At 35.5% G+C, this 14,488-nt stretch overlaps 1 protein-coding gene across 50 annotated transcripts in view; it reads left to right on the forward strand.

Moving 5' to 3' along the window:
- Window positions 1–14,488, forward strand: part of PPFIA2 (PTPRF interacting protein alpha 2) — a 461,887-nt gene that overhangs the window by 123,435 nt on the left and 323,964 nt on the right. For 8 of the 50 annotated variants that reach the window (XM_021093046.2, XM_021093047.2, XM_021093048.2 and 5 more), the window contains exon 1: window positions 11,774–12,174. The exons of the other annotated variants lie outside the window; for them this stretch is intronic. In XM_021093046.2, the coding sequence (XP_020948705.1) occupies window positions 12,094–12,174 (81 nt within the window). In that variant the 5' untranslated portion in view covers window positions 11,774–12,093. Of the gene's footprint in view, window positions 1–11,773; window positions 12,175–14,488 lie in introns of those variants that run through there. 50 annotated transcript variants of the gene reach the window in all.

The following is a 14,488-nucleotide window of genomic DNA, read 5'->3' on the forward strand; positions in this document are numbered from 1 at the left end:
AAGGCTTCCAAATATATAGTTCTTGCCAGAACTCTCCTTTGAAATCCAAGTTCATATGTCCAACTTACTACTTGAAAACTCTGTGTAAATGTCTACTAAGTAATCCAAAACTCAAGGTGTTGGAAACGTGACTCTCTATCTTCCTTCCAAAACTGATCCCACCAATAGTCTTCCCATTTCAGTTTATGCCACCTCCGTCCTTCCATTTGTATAGGTAAACTCCTTTGAGTTTTGCTTGCCTCCTATTTCCTGCACATCCAAATCTACCTTCAAAATATTTTTAGAGTCCAACTAGGTCTCCCCAACTTACCCTCTACCACCTTGCTCTGAGCCACCATCAGCTTTCACCTGCTCAGGCTCCTAGCTCGTCTCCTTGTTCCACTCTACCCCCCCTCCCCATGCTTTGTACTCAACTCACCATTTCTGAAGGGTAACTTACCTCCAAAGAAGCAGTGTGGTGATGTTCACAAGCAAAGTTTGTGTTTTAATTTTTACAAGTGTGTATATAATATTTATAGAGAGAGTTCTTAATAGTTAAAGATGCCTTTTAAAATATAATTATATCCATCTTTTTATTTTTTTAATTAAAAATTTTATTGGAGTATAGTTGACTTAAAAAGTTGTTTTTGTTTCAGGTGCACAGCAAAGAAATCCGTTACACATATACATATTTCCATTCCTCTTCAGATTCTTTTCCCATGTGGGTTCTTGCACAGTATTGAGTAGATGTCCCTGTGATACCCAGTAGGTCCTTGTTACTAATGTATTTTATCTGTAATATAGTTAACCCCAACATTCTCATTTATGTCTTCCCCCCAACATTTCCCCATTGGTGACCTTAAGTTTGGTTTTGAAATCTTTGCGTCTGTTTCTGTTATGTAAATTCTATTGTGTCATTTCTATTAGATTCACCAAATTAGTGATTTCTTATGATATCCCTCATCTGAATTGTTGTATTGCTAGGCCTTAGGACAAAGGTTAGAATGTCATAAGCATCCAATGAACAATTGTTGAATTAATGAATGGGAGATCTCCTTTAGAGAAATTTAGTGGGTGATTGTTACCATGGGCGTAAAAAGCAGAATTTTTAAATATAAAATGTTTCCCTAATTATTGAGAAATAATGTACTGTTGATTAATTTTCAGTTTTTTTGGCTCTACTTTTTACATTTAATAAGCATTAGCGGAAACCAGTTATTACCTGAATTCATTTATTTAATAAATATTTATTGCAATGTTATGGTGAAACAAAAAATGCTTTAAGTCATAAAAGGAATAAATATATAATGCAGTGAATAAAATAAAGCTGATTAAGGGAATAGAGAACAGCAGTGTGGGAACAGGAGCATTCTTTTTACACTCTCTTCAGATGAGAGCTTCTGGAAGTGTTGACATTTGGGCAAATACTTGAATATCTGATGAAGGGAAGCATGTGAATATTGGGTGGGCTGTGGGAGAGCCAGGGAAATGGAATCGCAGTTGCAAATAGGGAAGAACGTGATAAATATGGGATTTAAAATCCCAACCAACTAACCCCTTGTTCTGGTTCCTGTCCCCTCCCCCCTGCTCCTCTTCTTTCCAGTGCACTTATCCCCTATTGACATACGCTATCATTTATTTATTATGTTGGTGCTTTCTGAACTTCTTCCTACCAGAAGAGTGACAGGGAAGGGTATTTGTCTATTGTGTTCACAGTGTACCCTAAAGGCCTGGAATAGCATCTACTCAATGTATCTTCACTGGGTCAATTGATATTATATTCTGGGGCCTTCAAGGCATCCGAGTGGCCAGTGGAGAGTGTGTAGAGGTGTAGTGGTGTGAAGTGTACAGAGAAGGCCAGGATCAAATACTCTATGGCTTAGTTGGTGTGGAAAGGACTTTGGATTTTCTCTGAAATGTGATAGCAAAGTGTTAAAGAGTTGAGAATAGAGGGTTGACGTGCCTGACCTACCTATTTAGAGATCTTTTAGGCTGCTTTATAAACACAGTTTGCATTTTCTAGGACTTCCCATTGGGGGGACAGGTACACCAATATGCTGATAGCTCACCTATTGCAGACCTAAGTAAGGGCTACAAGTGACGAACAGACTAGTGGTGTGAAAGCAAAAAAAGATTGTAGGATGGTAAGACTTCATAGCAGATGGGGCATCAGAGATGGATCTTGAATTTGAGTAAAAAGAGAATGCTGAGCAACAGAAAATAATTAAAGAGATAAAGGAAACAATCTGTTGGTGAAAAAAAATTTAGAAAGTAGATTTTGATTCTCAGTGACTAACAGTGTAATGATAACGGTAAGTGCTTTACATATATTATCTTACTTAATTTTCACAACACCATCAAGGAGTTAAAACCTATTTTAGTCACCACTTCTCAGAAGGAGAAAACTAAGGCTCTGAGAAGCTAAGTCAATATTTTATTGGTCAAAAAAGAAGCATGGGGATTTGCACTTGGGTCTGTTTGACAGAACCCATGTACTGAGTTGATTATTTAATGATAATTTAGTAATAATCCAAAGAAATATACAATATCTTGCCTCTAATCAATTCGGTAAAATTAACGTTTTCTGCATGATTGGGACTGCCACTGTATATAGTGCCATCCAAGGCATTGCAGTCATGTCACCGATTATGTGCCCTTTTGATATTACAGCAAGACATTTATCATAAGAATCTCTGCTTCTGTTATGAAATGTTAATATTTATGTTCCTTTCATTTATTTATGTGTGCTGAATGCCAAGTACAAGGCAGATAAATTGAAGATATTAATGCATGCCCACAATTTATCATGATGTAATAAAATCTTAATTCTGTGTCCACGTGGCCTGCTAATCAACAAGGTGAAAAATTGTGACATGGTCATTGAGGTATCCATCTGCATTTCCAATTAAGAGGTTGTAATTCAAGAAATTTTTAAATATTCACCATCCGAATGTTCAAAATGAAATTTTGCTGAGGTCATTCCCTAAGTGCTATTTAACTTTTCATTCCTTATTTAGCTGTTGGTCTAAAGAATGTACTGATTAACCCAAAACTGGTACTATGACCTGGATTTAAGAGAGGATCAAGACAAAAAGTGGAATTTAATTTGGACAAGATGAAAAGATAAAACTTCTCAGAGAGGAAATATTAGCCAGTAAATTTTGAGGATAATGGTACACTAGATCAGTGTTTCTCAGCCTTATTCATGTAATGGCCCAAGGAAAAATTCCTGGTATTTCTGCATCACACAAATGTGGGCAGAGGAGGATGCTCAAGCCTAGAATTGAGAACCTCAGGAGCTCTGGAAGTCTCAGGCTTTGAGGAGTTACCCTGAAGCTTAGAGACTAGGGTTGCAGCACACTAGTTGAGAAGCTTTGCTCTAGTTAGTTAGGAGTGATTCATGGTATGACGAAGAAAAGCAGGACATTTTTATCTCTTTTTTATTTAGCTTGACTATAAAATAAAAGAATTGCACAATGTCAGTCAGCCCTTAATCTTCTTTGCACATTGAAAACAACAGGATGAGACCAAGAAAAATACTAATTTGGCATCCTTAAACTAACTAAACTAAGATCACTAGAATTGAAGCCTAAACATTGTTACTTTAAAATCACATTAGAGAAGTTTATTGTTGGAAGATTCTGCTGTGCTGGATGATTGCTAGGGTCTTTTGTGTCTCTAACCAGCTGAGACTTTAAACAATGTTTGGAGATAGTCTGTAGCAACCTAAGTTTGGAGAGGGCAGTGAATATGTGCATGCTTCAAAGGGACAATCAAGGAAAGTGCATAAAAGTGACAGTCCCAGGAAAGAGACTGCCAGCCGTTGCCAATGATACTTAAGAAGATGCCCTTGTAGACTTGAAATTTCCAGGAAGCTTCTCTTTTTCTTCATGACAAAATCAAGTGAAAGTACCAGATTCCGACTTTGAGATGAGAGAAAAAGTTAAGCAATGGTGTAAATACATGTAAGAGTATCAAGAAAGGGATTTCACTCTAAAACTCCTGTTAATCTGTGGAGAGTGAGTGAGCAAGCCCTGGAAAGAAGACTTAAGCAGACTGGAGGAAAGTGGATGGTGCCTCTGTGAGAGGAGGAAGTGGGAGATGGTGAGGGCATCAGGGAGCACTGTCTAGTCTGAGGATGACAAGCCTGCAGGTGCATTGGTGTGGTGTGCTCCACCAGCACATGTGCCCTCAGGTGATAGCAGAGAAGATGGGCTGTGGGATTAAAACAATTCTTTACTAAGTGGATCAAATAAAATCATATTAGGAAAATAGGATGAAGAAGTAAGCAAGAGAATGGGAGACATAATAAATGGTGGATTCTTGGTTAGATATGGAGAGAGTGGAATTAGGAATTGGCTGAGAAATTAGAAGACTGGGTCAGATGGTGTGTATTTTCATTCATGTCCAAGAAAAAAATATGGTAGAAATACAATACCAGGACAATGAGAGAATAAAGAGGGACTGTTCTGGAAAATACATTTCCCCCTACTCTATGTGGCAGGGACTCCATTAAAGTTCTCACCTAACTTGTACTCTTCCAAGAAGAAATGTTTTCCTGGGTAAGCCAGTCTAAGAGAATGAACTGGGATGCCTGGCTTATTTTTTTCATTCCTCCCTTTATCGGTCTGTGGAACTGCCTGCCTCTAGAGAGCATGCATTGCAAACTGATTTTTGCAATGCTGTAGACTTTGTAGCTGCTCTCAACCCACTCAACTGTAACAAAAGCCTTCATTTAAGGAGGTAAAATCAACTGATTTACTCACATATCTAAGCTGTGTTCTTTAATATGGATATGTTTTAATATTCTCTCTCTCTCTCCTCATGGTTAATTCATACCATTCTCTCACTTCTCTAACATTCAAAACACCCTTTCCCAACCTACCCTCAGCTGATGGCCTTGCTTCTTATGTTCTCAAAGACTTGCACAAACTCCTACTCTCAGAGTTACCAGCATAGCGATTCACATACTCTGCCCTCCACCTGTTATCAGAGTCCCCTTCCTCTCTAAAGCCAGTCTCTTACTGCATAGATTCTGTCCTCTCCTATCGACTCAAGGAAATTGCTCCATAAATTTGCTTCTTTCCTTTCTACATCATCAATTTTTCACCTTGTACTAGAGCCTTTCCCTCAGCTCGTGTTCTTGTTTTTCTCTCCTTTCTTTGCCAGCCCCTGTCCCATTCCTTTAATTCCCTTTGTAGCAATACTCCTTCAATTGTTGTGTAAGTAGTTCCCAATATTTCTCCTCTCATTTTATCTTAAAATTACTTTAATCAGGTTTTTTCCCCAACATTCCACTGAAGCCAAACTCCACATTGTTAAATCCAATCTCTTATTCCTGATGCAGTAATTCCAGTGCAGAGTATCTGGAACGTGGACAGTAAGTACAGAAGGCAGATTTTTCCAGAGTGGAAGCACTCTGTTTGGTCACAAATGGTTAAGAATTTTACCAATTTGTAAGGAAAAGTGAAAGTTAATGTGAAAACTGTACTGTATATAGTAGAGCATGTAGAGCATATCCAAGTTCAAGTTCAACATATAATACTGTGTACAGAGTTCTCATTCTGTAGGCTGGACCCACTACTTCTCAACCAACTCATTTTACGTGTATAAAGTTAGAGCTCTGAAACCTTTCCACGTATTATAATAAAAACCTGGAGTTCCTGTCATGGCTCAGTGGTTAACGAATCCGACTAGGAACCATGAGGTTGCGGGTTCGATCCCTGGCCTCAATAATTGGGTTAAGAATCTAGCATTGCTGTGAGCTGTGGCATGGGTTGCAGATGTGGCTCGGATCCCGCATTGCTGTGGCTCTGGTGTAGGCCGGTGGCTACAGCAGCAATATGACCCCTAGCCTGGGAACCTCCATATGCCGCGGGCGTGGCCCTAGAAAAGGCAAAAAGGCAAAAAACAAACAAAACAAACAAACAAAGAAAACGGAGTTTTGTGGAATCTGGTACCCGGAGGTGCAGATGAGGAAATAACATCCTGTCATAAAACTTGAATGAATGTGATTTCTGTAAAAGCAGACTGATGACATGTATTTCAGAACATAAAATAAATGTAACATAATACAAGGAAATTATTGACTTGGAGAATTAAGAGTTCTAATCAGCTAACATTTCGTTCTGCTAAAGGGCTAAACAGAACAAACCCAAACCCAATCCTGAATATGCTACAATTAATGTCTGTAATTTAAGCATTAAATAGTAATAATTCATCTGCTGTCATCATAATCCATGTATTTGTGAAAAAATGTAGTTCAAGCAAAGAGAAAACCAAAGTGAAAGAAAAAAAATGAAGAGAAAACACCATTTAAATTTTTCTTTTTTGAACACATTATATATATAGGTATGTACATGTATGTATATACTTTTGTATTCATACACATATGTATATGAATATATGTCATATAATTCACATAATACATGCATATACATTCATATATATATAAAACTTTAAAGTAATGTAAAGCATACAGTCTGTTATTATTAAGATATAGGTTTTTGTTTTGTTATGAATGGAAGCTTGTACATTTCATTTTCAACATGCTTGATTTTTCTTTTGGTCTACATGGTCACAAATCTTGAGAGATACCAAGGATTGTCTCGATTTATTTGGGACACCCTCAATGAACAGTTAATTAGCTAAAAAGTATTTTGAACCTGGCAAAAAAGAATTTGTTTTTTTAGATTGAAATATTTTCATGCAAGATCTCATTGGTAGATATGATGACACCTGTTGGACTGGACCTCTCCTTGGCTTGCTACAGAATTCAGAGTGCTTCACCTCAATTCACCTGGCCCTCATTTCCATTCTAACTTTAATGAGTGTCTGACACATCATCTCTTTTTACTAAAGATTGTTTGAATAAATGAGTGAGTGAATGAATGAATGAACAAACCTTACAAACTTGTGTGCAGCCACCTATGAGTGTCAGAACGTAGGGAACTCAGAAAAAGGCTGTGAAAGTAACGTTAGAGTTTTGACTGTCTGTACATGGTCATCTTGGCTGATCCTGAAGAACTCACGATGTAAAGATGAGGATACAGATATAGATAGAGGTGCATAAATGTGAATATGTATTTGGACAGATAGGTGATTGATAGGTATAAGATGGATAGAGATAGGTTAGATAGATAGCTGGCGATATATACTTATCTATTTTTCATGTGTCATCCATATGGATTCACTAGGATGCATTTCCCATCTGGACTGTAAATTTCACTCCATCTGGCACGACTTCTAACTGAATGCTTGGCTGGAAAACTCTTTATTATCTTATAATGCTATGATGTAAATTGTATAGACATCTCTTCCCTCCCCTTTCCTCCTCTTCATTCTTTCTCTCTCCTTTTCTTCATCCAGTATGGCATTTCCCCCCTAAGCATGTATTGGAAACTTAACAGTAAATGAACAGTCTTTTTCAGTATAGTCCTTTAATTTCCCAAATTCCTATTCTAGCAAAATTTTGAGCTTATTATCAATACCCGTAAATGAATGAAAGAAAAGCTATATTGAATTGCTTGTCTTGAAACAGATTTTTACCAGTTATTTGTTGAAAAAATTACCTTGAAGGGATATAAAAATGTTTGTGCTTAATCTTCCTAAGAGGATATGAAATAGTAGCTCTAAAGCATTTTTTAACTTTTTATAAAACCAAACTAATAATATACATTTTAGAAGGCTTACGAGTAATTATTTCCAGAGGCAGAATGGTGCATTATTTGACTTCTGGAATCTTCTCTGTAAGTCTACTAAAGACAAGTGTCTGGCTTCAGGACTTATTTTACCCATGTTTTTAAAAAAGTGTAACTTAGTTATCCTTTTACGTTTTCAATTTTTTTCTGCAAAAATCAGGTGATTGAGATAGCTGGCATTAAACCTCCTAGAGTTATTATGGCTAATTTACTTCTTTTGGTAAAAGATACATCTTGAGAGATTTGGGGGCGTGGTCTGTGTGTAGCAGTTCAAGTAGACATATTATTTGCCCATCATGTGATAAACATTGGCTGGAAACCCATGATAGCTACCATCAGCATATTAAATTTGGCTTTACATAGTACTGTTGAACTTTTTTTTCTTTTAGTACCTTAAATAGCCTTATTATAAATCAAAAACAATCAAAATAAGCCTCAGATTTCTTGACAAGCCATAATAATCCTTGGAAAGCTATTTGGAAAACTAACCAAGAGTATGAGACTATGACTCTATGTTTCATATATTTCTAAATGATTAGTATGTTCTAATTTTACTTAATTTCATAGGAATAGGGTGTTGACCAAATTAAGTCTACTAATTTCACTTGAGCAAATGTTTATACATTGAAAAAAAATGCACCTCAGGCAGTTCTCTCTCAGGCTCTGAAATGTTTTCTGCCATATTTTCCTGACTGTTCTATTTCTTCACCTACTCCTCTCTTTGCTCCCATGGATCTTTCTCTTTGGAAAGTCTTTAACCTCCTGCTTTGGCAAGGGTCGCGCTGATATATCCCTTGAATTAGGTGTTTTTCAGATGAACTAACTTAGTCTCCTTTAGGTTAAATCAGTCATCAGTGTGTATTAAGCTACATTTCAGTCGTCTCGTTAGTTAACTACCCTTAACTAGTTGATGTTTCTCCCACCAAATTTAAAACTTCTTGAGGACAGATTGTGTCTTTTATAATTATGCCTCTAACACCTGAAAACAGTACCAGGCCTCTATAAGCTAAATGGACAAGGCAGCAATTTCCAGACCTTGGTACCACCTTCAGCATGCTACCAGGTAGAGGGAGAAAGCTGAGCTGTCTCCAAATAGACCCTCAAAACAATGAAATAGTGTCATTATCATAAATGGCCTACATAGAAAAAAAGAGGTTGGGGAAGTATGTATACTTTGGCAATTTCAGCAAAGTTTAGGCTAAAAAAATTACTTAAAATGATTATGTATTAATACTGTTTCTACTTCCTCCTTCTTTCAACATTAATTCATATTTCTTTCCTCCCCTTTCCACAAAAGAAATATGAAAAAGAAAGAACATGTATTCTTACTGACTAAAAAGCTCCAGATTTCCCAGCTTATATAGTTTGCTGTGTGAGCCAAAATCAGTCAATATGTGAGATTATGCCAGGACTATGTGATTTTATATAAGAAATATTGGATTTATTGGCTCCTCTACAATAATAGTAAGAAATCTAGTGAGTCATTTAGTCTAAATAATATCAGAACCAGTTTACAAATAAGCATAAAATACATGGAAGTTATACCTGCACCATAATTAATTTATTTGGCAAATTTTTCCCTTTAAATCCTGTGTTCCCAAGAAGGTTCAGGTTTTTGGGGGACCTTTTTTTTCCAATCACAACTCCCAGGGAGCATGAGTTACATGGCCCTATCAACCACAAGAGGAAGTATTTATCTTCAAGGGGGAACAGCTAAAAATGTATATATGCATCAGTAATTACCATAGTTACTATGTATATATAGTTATTTTATTTGAGAACCAATGGGATGAATCCCATGTGGGCTAAGACCTCAGAAAGGGTTTTATCAGATTAATTTGAAAAATGAAGTAATATGGCTACCTAATAATGGAAAGAGAGTGTATGATTTTTCAAGTAAACCTGCAGTGACAATTAGAGGTATAATTAAGGAGGATAATTATCTTACAAATGATACGTGCATCATACAAGTAAAAAACATTTTTTAAAAATAGCAATTTGTGCTCAAAAAAAGAGAGGATTGAATCACAGTAAAGAGAAACAGGATCCAACCTGAAGGATCTCCCAGTGGCCAATGCTTGGACAATGTAAGCATCAAATAAACGGAATTGTTTCATAACCCAAAGTATAAAATAAATATATCTGAGTCCATACCGATATAAATAATCGATTGAAAAAATACTCAGAGGAGAGATTTTTTTATAGAAGAATTCCATGTAATATATGTAGATACCCCCTCCAAGAGGTAAAGCTTAATCTCCCCCCATCAGTTCTTTGAGAGTGCTAGACTTAGTAACTAACTTCCAAAAAATAGAGTATGGGAAGGGAAAAGATAGGAACTTCACAATTGAAAGGCCCGACAAATACTACTTTAACCGAATGAAGGTTAACAAACCTGGGAATATGTGGACATCATGTAGACCCAATATGATGTGATGAGGTCACTTTGCTAGTATGATGTGATGAGAAAGGCACTTCACCTCTGTGGTACTCCCCAGCACCCATCACTTTCATCTAATCTTGAGGAAAACATCAGACAAAATAATACAAATATAAAATTGAGAGATACCCCTGCAGGATATTTGACCAGAAGTTCTTGATTGTCTTCTAAAAACTAGAGACTCTCAAGATGATGAAAACCAAGGAAAAGCTGAGAAGCTGTCACAGACCAGAGACACCTAGGAAGACGTAGAAACTAAACACATGTGGTAGCCTGGATGGGTACCTAGAGCAAAAAGGAACATTACTGAAAAAACGGCTGAAATCCAAGCAAAGTCTAAATTTTAGGTAATAGTACTGTAACATATCCGTTTCTTAGATTTAACAAAGGTATCCTAATAATGCAAGATGTTAACAAGGAGAGAAATTGGCCGAGGGAAATATGGGAACTCTTTGTGCTCTTTTTACAACTTTTCTCTAAATCTAAAATTATCCCCCAATTAAATTTAACAGTGTATCTTCTATCTTATTTAGCTGGTTGCTAAGTATATAATTACCTACTTACATAATTTACTAGAATATAGGAATCCCCTCTAAGGAATTGCAAATCTTTTTTTTCTACTTCCTTCCCATTGATATTAGAAATCTAAATCATAAGTAGAAAGTCAAAAGTAAAAATGAACAATAATTTAAGTCTCCAGAGCTCATCACTATCATACTACTTGTGTAGTATTCAGGCTCAAAGCAAGTGATTCCTGGTTCTTGATTGTGGATAACTATGTCATCTTAGACATATTCACAAAGACACCACTTTGGATTCATTCTAGTCTGAGCCCTTCTGCAGTCTCTGCCTTTTGAACTGTGTGTAAATGGAACACTTATTTTTACCTCTAAAAAGTGTAAAGTCATCTGAATATAATCTTTTATACAGACTAAATAATTTTTGTTAAAAGACATAGAAAAATGTACATGCTTTGCAACACAGCCTAAATATTTGTAATGAATATTTTTAGATACTGAGTCAAAAAGTTTCATGTATCTAAAATGTATTTTATTAATTTTTTTTCTATACAGGAGATAAAGTTATAATTATTTAAGACAGATGTATGGTATGCTTTAAAGCACCGATCGTGAAACAATATTCTTGAGTTAAGGTGGGGGAAAGAAGAAAATAATGATTACATCCAATATATTCCATATATTACATACATTCTTTAAGAGTGCAGAAAAGTAAAAATTTTCGATGCATTTTATTTGATAATATGCCTAGTATATAGCATTACTGAATTATATGCCTTCCCCTGAATATCCTAGCCAGCCATAATATGATTTGAACAATGCATTAAAAAAGGAACTGTTTGCTTAACAAAAAAGGGCTTTGAAAAAATGTTCACTCTGAAAAGACAGGAAGTAACAAAGAGATTTAGCAACATGCAGAAATAACAGTGACGGAACAGTAAATTGTTACTAAATACAGCTTTAAACAGCAGAGGAAGCAGCTTCAGGTTAGACAGAAGAGGTCCTCTGAATTACACTGTGCATGCTTCCCTGAAATGAAACTGTATGTTATTGGTTAACCAGGATATTTAGCATAATCACTCTGCTAGACTCTGGTGGAGGGAGGTGATTATCACTGAGAACAGATGGGCAGGTCCACAGCACTGCCAGATTCTGCTCAAGCTCCATTTATTGTTGGTTCTTGCTTTTTTCCCTTTGGTGTTTTAATTTTTTTAAAAAACATTGTACGTGTTAAAGAACTAGCTGCGGAAAAGGTCAACAGCTGATGACCTTTCCGCTTAGATTTCAAACGTAGGAGAAAGATTCAACATGCTATCACTGTGTATCTAAGAAGGATGGGGCAGATTTCATTTTACCCTCTAGACTTCCTCAGTGCATGCACGGATTTGTCTGTACGCTAAGCTCTCTGCTCTGCATCTGTAGCTCCTTGTGGATTATATTGTCTCTCTGATCAGAAATGATTTTTTCGGATATGAACACCGTTTCTGGCTCCCCTAAAGTGCATCCTCCTAATGGGACCCGGTTTTACACTTTTCAAGTAAGTGTGCTTTAAATGGCTTCACTACCTAGGAAGTTAATATATAGTCAAACTTTTAATAAAGAGGAAAATAAGGCAGGAAAAACTGCACAGTGTGAAAGTATTAAAGCGAATGTAAGATATAGACAATGTACATGTTAGTTTAATCTGTTTTTTTTTAATGTGAAAAATTAGGATTCTCTGTGAATTCAAGCAAAATAGTAGCAAACCCTTCATTTTCACAAGGATTTTTACAGTATCTTTTGAGGGTTTATGAGATGTCCTGACAGTGTTATTTATGTATATAATATAGTGAAAATTAGAGAGTTGCTTCCCTCATATATCATGGAAAGAGAAGAATTAAAAGACATTTTGTGGAACTTTGCAAACTATGTTCCCTGAGCTTAAAAAAATGTTTTGTGTTTCATATACGTAGCTTAACATTAGCCTGTTATTTAATTTTCTTATATGTGCAATATACAAGCAATCAATAATATAGGCACTTAAGTACCATGCTTAGTATGCTTTTCAATTTGTGGTAAAGCAGAAACTCATTAAGATGGAAGATTTTCTGTGTTATCAAAAAGTCAAAATGATTTACAATATAAATGTAAATGTGAGTTACAAAGCTGTTAGCTACTAAATGTATTTCAATTGCCTGTGAATAAATCAGTCATCAATCTAGAGAATGGTTAAGTCTAAAGTAAATCATACTCTACCTCATTTTTATCCTCAAATTGCATTTTTCAGTACTAAGATTTACTTTGATTTACTTTGTAGTGCAGGCATCTCATCACTAGATTAAAAGTGAAAACGAACCTTTTTCCTTTGTGTATTTTACATTACGGGAATCTAAACAGGCTAGCGTTTAATTACTTTAACTGTATAGTTGTAATAGACTGAAAAGATAAATGTAAAGATCTAGATAAATTAATGGCGGAGAGACAGTATGAATTCTTTTAAAAGAGGGCTCTGAATAAATGCACATCTGACTTATTAAAGGCTCTTGCCTTTGCACACTATGGCGAGAGATATAATTACTCTCTCTCTCCTTCTTATACTTCTATTTTTAATCCTGTCGCCTCTTCTGCTTTACACTGATGTCTCCTGATAGTGCAAGTCTGTGCTGTTACCAAATATATTTGCTTTCCAGTGGCGATCTGCTTATTGTGGCAGTGATTCAAAATGCAACTGCCCTGGGGCTATTCTACAGAATTATTACTTTTTTTTCTTCTCAGTACACTGAGTTATAAACACTCTTTACAATATCCTGTAGCTGCCTCTTAGGGGCAGCTTTTGACATTGGGTATTCTGCTTCAGTCTCTTAAAGTGTAAGGGTCAGTAAATTCCATATGCTCAGTCATAGCACAGGCTTTTCACAATTCTTTCTGTGGATCTTGCTGACACATTTCTTGGCAGGTGATTTTCTTTGAAAAAACACTGGAATGATTTTCAACCACTCATTTTATTGTTGATGCTAGAACAATTGCTGTAAACATGCTAGGATTTTAGATAAAATAGAAATCTTGGCAAATATGAACCCTATTATCCTATGTTTTCAATCTCACAAAAATATTTGATCTTGAAATTTATGATATAACAGGCAATGTGTGTTTAACTTTTTGTTGCTATTTTTGTATTTGCTTTTGGTGGAAGAAAAGAAATAAAGAAGGATGGCTTTGAAAGCATGAAAGTAAAGGTTTATAAAAGTCTACTCTTTGCTTTTATTTTCAAAGGACTGAATTAAACATGATTATTTTTGTTATGTTTTTGTATATATATATTTGTATATATATACATATATATAAACATTAACTTATTTCAAGGCAGTGTACTTTCTTCGGTTAAAATACTGTCATGAGAACTGAGATGCTATAAATGTAACAGGCCATTTGTTTAAAAATGTATCTTGTGGAAATGATTAGTTAAATTTTCAAAAGTGGTTCTCATTATGGGATGGCATAAATGCATTTCTGAAATGATTCTGCATCAAGGAATTGAGATTTTAATGCTTACTCCCTTAAAATTATTCTGGCACAAGAGTTAACATATGCAAAAACATTTAAGATAGCTTAGCATGAGCTATACTGGGTTTCAGTTCCATTTTCTCATCAAATGTTCAAACTCTCTTGTCATTTTGGCTGAAATTGTACAATACCAAATTTTAAACATATTTGACCTGAAGAGTTCAAAGGTAAAAAGACAAATAAGAAGCTGAGGGATATTTTGATTACATGCCTTTCTTTTCATTGCATTTTAATTTAGCCAAATACATTTATAATTCTACACACACTTGCAAATACAATTTTGTATAGACTATCTAACACTTAGTGTA

This window comes from Sus scrofa, chromosome 5, assembly GCF_054392235.1.
Source record: "Sus scrofa isolate SSC_HxYL_T2T_F1_AM1 chromosome 5, Sscrofa_HxYL_maternal_Yorkshire_Landrace_v2.0, whole genome shotgun sequence".
NCBI lineage: Eukaryota > Metazoa > Chordata > Mammalia > Artiodactyla > Suidae > Sus > Sus scrofa.